The sequence below is a fragment of the Hippocampus comes genome, unplaced genomic scaffold, assembly GCF_001891065.2.
Source record: "Hippocampus comes isolate QL1 unplaced genomic scaffold, H_comes_QL1_v1.1 scaffold295, whole genome shotgun sequence".
Taxonomy (NCBI): Eukaryota; Metazoa; Chordata; class Actinopteri; order Syngnathiformes; family Syngnathidae; genus Hippocampus; species Hippocampus comes.
The window spans coordinates 1,202,991-1,207,049 of record NW_017804848.1 but is presented as its reverse complement, the minus strand read 5'-3'; the positions used below and the strand labels follow the sequence as shown (position 1 = coordinate 1,207,049).

General features: G+C 61.0%; 1 protein-coding gene across 1 annotated transcript in view; it reads left to right on the top strand.

Annotated features, from left to right (window-relative positions):
• Positions 1 to 3: 3 nt before the first annotated feature.
• Positions 4 to 4,059, top strand: part of LOC109520327 (estrogen receptor beta-like) — a gene marked incomplete at its 5' end in the record, with an annotated part of 6,293 nt that continues 2,237 nt past the window's right edge. The window contains 9 exons of the mRNA XM_019877457.1: positions 4 to 119; positions 391 to 415; positions 452 to 560; positions 663 to 779; positions 1,485 to 1,736; positions 1,814 to 1,952; positions 2,663 to 2,796; positions 3,161 to 3,344; positions 4,001 to 4,054. Coding sequence (XP_019733016.1) covers positions 4 to 119; positions 391 to 415; positions 452 to 560; positions 663 to 779; positions 1,485 to 1,736; positions 1,814 to 1,952; positions 2,663 to 2,796; positions 3,161 to 3,344; positions 4,001 to 4,054 — 1,130 coding nt within the window. The remainder of the gene's footprint in view (positions 120 to 390; positions 416 to 451; positions 561 to 662; positions 780 to 1,484; positions 1,737 to 1,813; positions 1,953 to 2,662; positions 2,797 to 3,160; positions 3,345 to 4,000; positions 4,055 to 4,059) is intronic.

The window sequence follows — 4,059 nt, the reverse complement described above, 5'->3', positions numbered from 1 at the left end:
GCCGCGCCGCCGCCGCCCTTCTGGTCCGAGCCGCCCCTGGCCCTGCGCCGCCCGCTGGCTCTCGCCTACGACCACGGCGGCCCCCGCTGGACGCAGCCCAGAGGCTTCGCGAACAGCAGGTGGGTGCAAAGGGCCCGTTCGGGGGCGAGTTCACGTTCGCCCCAATTGGGGCTCAAGGAGGCGGGGCCGGGACCTTTTCGCAGGCTTTCTTGGAAAAAGAGCCCCTTTTACGATTGCCGCGTTGCCGATCGGATGAGCCGTCTCGCACTCGTTTACACAACCGCTTGCAATTTTCAACAGTAGGGTCAATTCTCCGTGTCGGCGCGTCAGCTCGCGGCGCTCGAGAGGATCGACGGCCGGGCCCGAGGCGCTCACCGTGCTCTTTTGCAGCGCCGCGCCGGCTTGTCCCGAAACCGTGTGCGGGCAAGGCGAGGACGGCGCGCGCGGGCTCAAGTCCGACACGCGCTTGTGCGCCGTGTGTCACGACTACGCGTCGGGCTACCACTACGGCGTTTGGTCCTGCGAGGGCTGCAAGGCTTTCTTCAAGAGGAGCATTCAAGGTGAGGACGAGCAAAGACGGCTCGGAGTTGATCTTGACTTCAAAGAAGTGAGCCGTCGCCTCGGGTTTGCCTCCGATGACCTCCGCCCCTTGACGCTGGCAGGACACAACGACTACATCTGCCCCGCCACCAACCAGTGCACCATCGACAAGAACCGCCGCAAAAGCTGCCAGGCCTGCCGCCTGCGCAAATGCTACCAAGTGGGCATGATGAAGTGCGGTACGTCTGCGCACGCGGCCGGCGCTCGCGTGTCGCGTGCCGGCGGAAGAAACGGCGGTGGGAGGCGAAGCGCGGTCCAGACTGGAAGGGAAGGCGTGTCTCGAGGCGCCCGGGGCCCCTTCGCTCTTCTTGTGGGAACGCGAACGGGAGTTTGCACAACTGGCGGGCCGTTTGCCCGAAGGAAAAAGACAAAAAAATGCACGTTGATCCTCGTTATAATTGCCATGAAGATAGGAAATCAAAACATTGAACGCAAACGAACAACCGGGGCCACGGGGAAAAAAAAAACAGCAGGAGTAACAAACAACCCAAGAACGGACTTCCAGTCCAACTCGGGAAGCTCCCGTGAAATTCGATGTCGCTGTGCAGAGGATCGAGAAAATAGGATGCCGACTTGAGCTCGTCGATGGCACGTCGCATTCGTGTTAGCGCGAAGCTGGCCGGCCGCTTTCAGCGCGACGCCGTTTTTGCGCGTTGGCGTTTCTTGCCCGTTTAGTTTGAGAGGAGACTTCGGGTGGGAGCGGGGAGCCTCCCCCCGACGCAAGCTGCCGCCGGACGGCGCTCGTGTGTCCAGTTTGCGCTCGCAGATCAAAGCGGAAAATGGGCGAAAGAACAACTGGGATGTGGGAAAGCGCGTCGGCGGGCGCTCGCGTTTGTCCAAAACGCGAGCGCCGGCCAAGCTCACTTTTGGTTGCCGTGACGCAGGCGTGAGGCGCGAGCGCCGCGGCTTCCGCCAGCAGCGCCGGGGGCGGGGGCGTCACCTCCGAGCGGAGGCGCCCGCCGCGGGCCAGAGCGCCGAGGACTTTGTCCTGCGCATCATGGAGGCGGAGCCGCCCGCCATCTACCTGATGGAGGAGCAGAAGAAGCCCTTCACCGAGGCCGGCGTGATGATGTCGCTCACCGGCCTGGCCGACAAGGAGCTCGTCCTCATGATCGGTTGGGCCAAGAAGATCCCGGGTGAGGCCGCGCTCCGATCTTGGTCGTCGCCGTGCTTTCAAAGCGGCGGGGAAATGATTTTGCGTTGGCGTGCGCAGGCTTCGTGGAGCTGAGTCTGTCCGACCAGATCCAGCTGCTGAAATGCTGCTGGTTGGAGGTCCTCATGCTGGGCCTGATGTGGCGATCGGTCGACCATCCCGGGAAGCTCGTCTTCTCGCCCGACTTCAAGCTCAACAGGTCAGCTCGCGGCCGCCGGCGACCGCTCCGTCCATGGGCGAGTTCAACCTTTTTGCAAACAACTTCTCGTATTTCCGCCTTCGGTTTTGCCACCCAACAAATCAAGCCAACCAAGAGACCAACCGCTCTTGACGACGTTTAAGGAGCAAAGGCCGCCGTTCACTGGCGTTTCACGCACTCAAGGTCAAATCCAAAGTGCGCTTGAGCTCCTCCAAAGTACCGTCGCACTCCAAAATGAAAAGCCATCAAAAATTTGCGCCTCCATGAGCCGCTTCGGCCTCACGGCCGCTGGTCCCCGCCGGGGGGGGGCTCTTGTCTCCATCGGAGAGAGCGGGAGATGCCCTCCTCCCCCCCCACCAGCGCAGTGTAGCGGAACCTCTCTTGGACTCTTGTTGACGCACGAGGCCAAGTCAAAGCTAAGAGCGCCGTCGCACCGCACGCGGCCGCATTTAGCGCACAATTTCAAAGCGATTCAAGACGTCTCTTCCGACAGCCGGAAGCGGCTTGCGGCCCGCGTGACTTTGCGCTTGTCACTCGCCATTGCCGCCGGCGGCCAGGAGGTCTTTTCTGGAAAGGGAGCCACCCCGGACCGCCAAAGCGGTCGTGCTGGCGGGGAAAGGCGCTCGCTCAGCGGGAGCTTGGAATTGCGAGCGGAGGCGCGGCCGGCCGTAGATGCTGACTAGCGTGTGTGTGTGTGTGCATGCGCGCAGGGAGGAGGGCGAGTGCGTGGAGGGCATCGTGGAGATCTTCGACATGCTGCTGGCGGCCACGGCCAGATTCCGAGAGCTCAAACTGCAACGGGAGGAATACGTCTGCCTCAAGGCCATGATCCTCCTCAACTCAAGTCAGAACGCAACACGCACACGCACGCACACACACACACCGCCCCCCCCAAAATGATGTGAAAAGCGTCTCGATGCAAACGGCTCGACCCGATGATGCGTGTCCAAATCTCGGGGTGAAAGCCCTTCATGGAGTCGACGCCCGTCGCCGCTTCCCTCGAGAGCGTTTCTTCCGCAAAGTGCCGCTTCACGGCCGCCTTCTTTTTTTTTCCTGCCTGCGCCGTCGCCGACTTTCACGAGTGGCGAGATTTGCGCCTTTTCCCAGACGACACTTGGGCTCCGAATGTCTCGTCCTGCGAGGATTGTCCGACTGGCCGACTGGCTCGAGGGCACGATTGCGAGCGCTTCGCTTTGCTTTGCTCGCAGACGTTTGCACGAGTTCCCCGCAGACGTCGGAACAGTGGGCCAGCAGGAAGAAGCTCCTGCGGCTTCTGGACCGCGTGATCGACGCGCTGGTTTGGGCCATCTCCAAGAGCGGCCTCAGCGGCCGGCAGCAGACGCTGAGACTGGGACACCTCACCACGCTCCTCTCGCACATTCGACACGTCAGGTCCGCCGCCGCCGCCGTTTCTTAGCCCGCCTGTGGCGCTCGCCCCTCATGCCTTCGCGTGGCGCTCGCGGACGAAAGGCGAAGCGGATGTCGTCGCCCTCTACGAAGCGGCGCACGGACGAGCGAAGCCGCGTTAAGCGCGAACGTCGACGCCGCCTCTCCCCAAAAGAGCCCACCTTTCGCAAGCCACTCGAATTGGGAGTCGCCAAGACATGCCGAGCGTGAGCCCGAGAGACTGCGCGACAAACGGGTGATCCGATTCATCGGCAACCATTTTGCTCCGCGCGCGCTTCAAATTGCCCCAAATGGGCCCACCTTCAGCCTCCCGACTCGTTCTTCATCTTGCACGAAAGCGCGGCGTTTGTCTTTTCCGAGAACCGCCTTTGGCAAACAGTGAGCGACAATTTTCCGACAGATGTTCCCAACCAAAGCGGGAAGTGAATCGGCGTGAGTCACTTTGTGCGTTTCCCAAACTGTCAACTCGTGTCCCATTTTTGGGTTTGGAGATGAAAGAAATGAAGAAAAAAAACCCAACAAAGTTTGGCCCTAATCGATCGCAAACAAGAACCCTATCGCAGAGTGCTTTTTTTAACCCCCACCCCAAAAAAAAAAAAAAATGTGACAAAGGAACGGCTGACTGTGTGTGGTCTCCATAGCAACAAGGGCATGGAGCACCTGTGCAGCATGAAGCGCAAGAAGGTGGTGCTGGTGTACG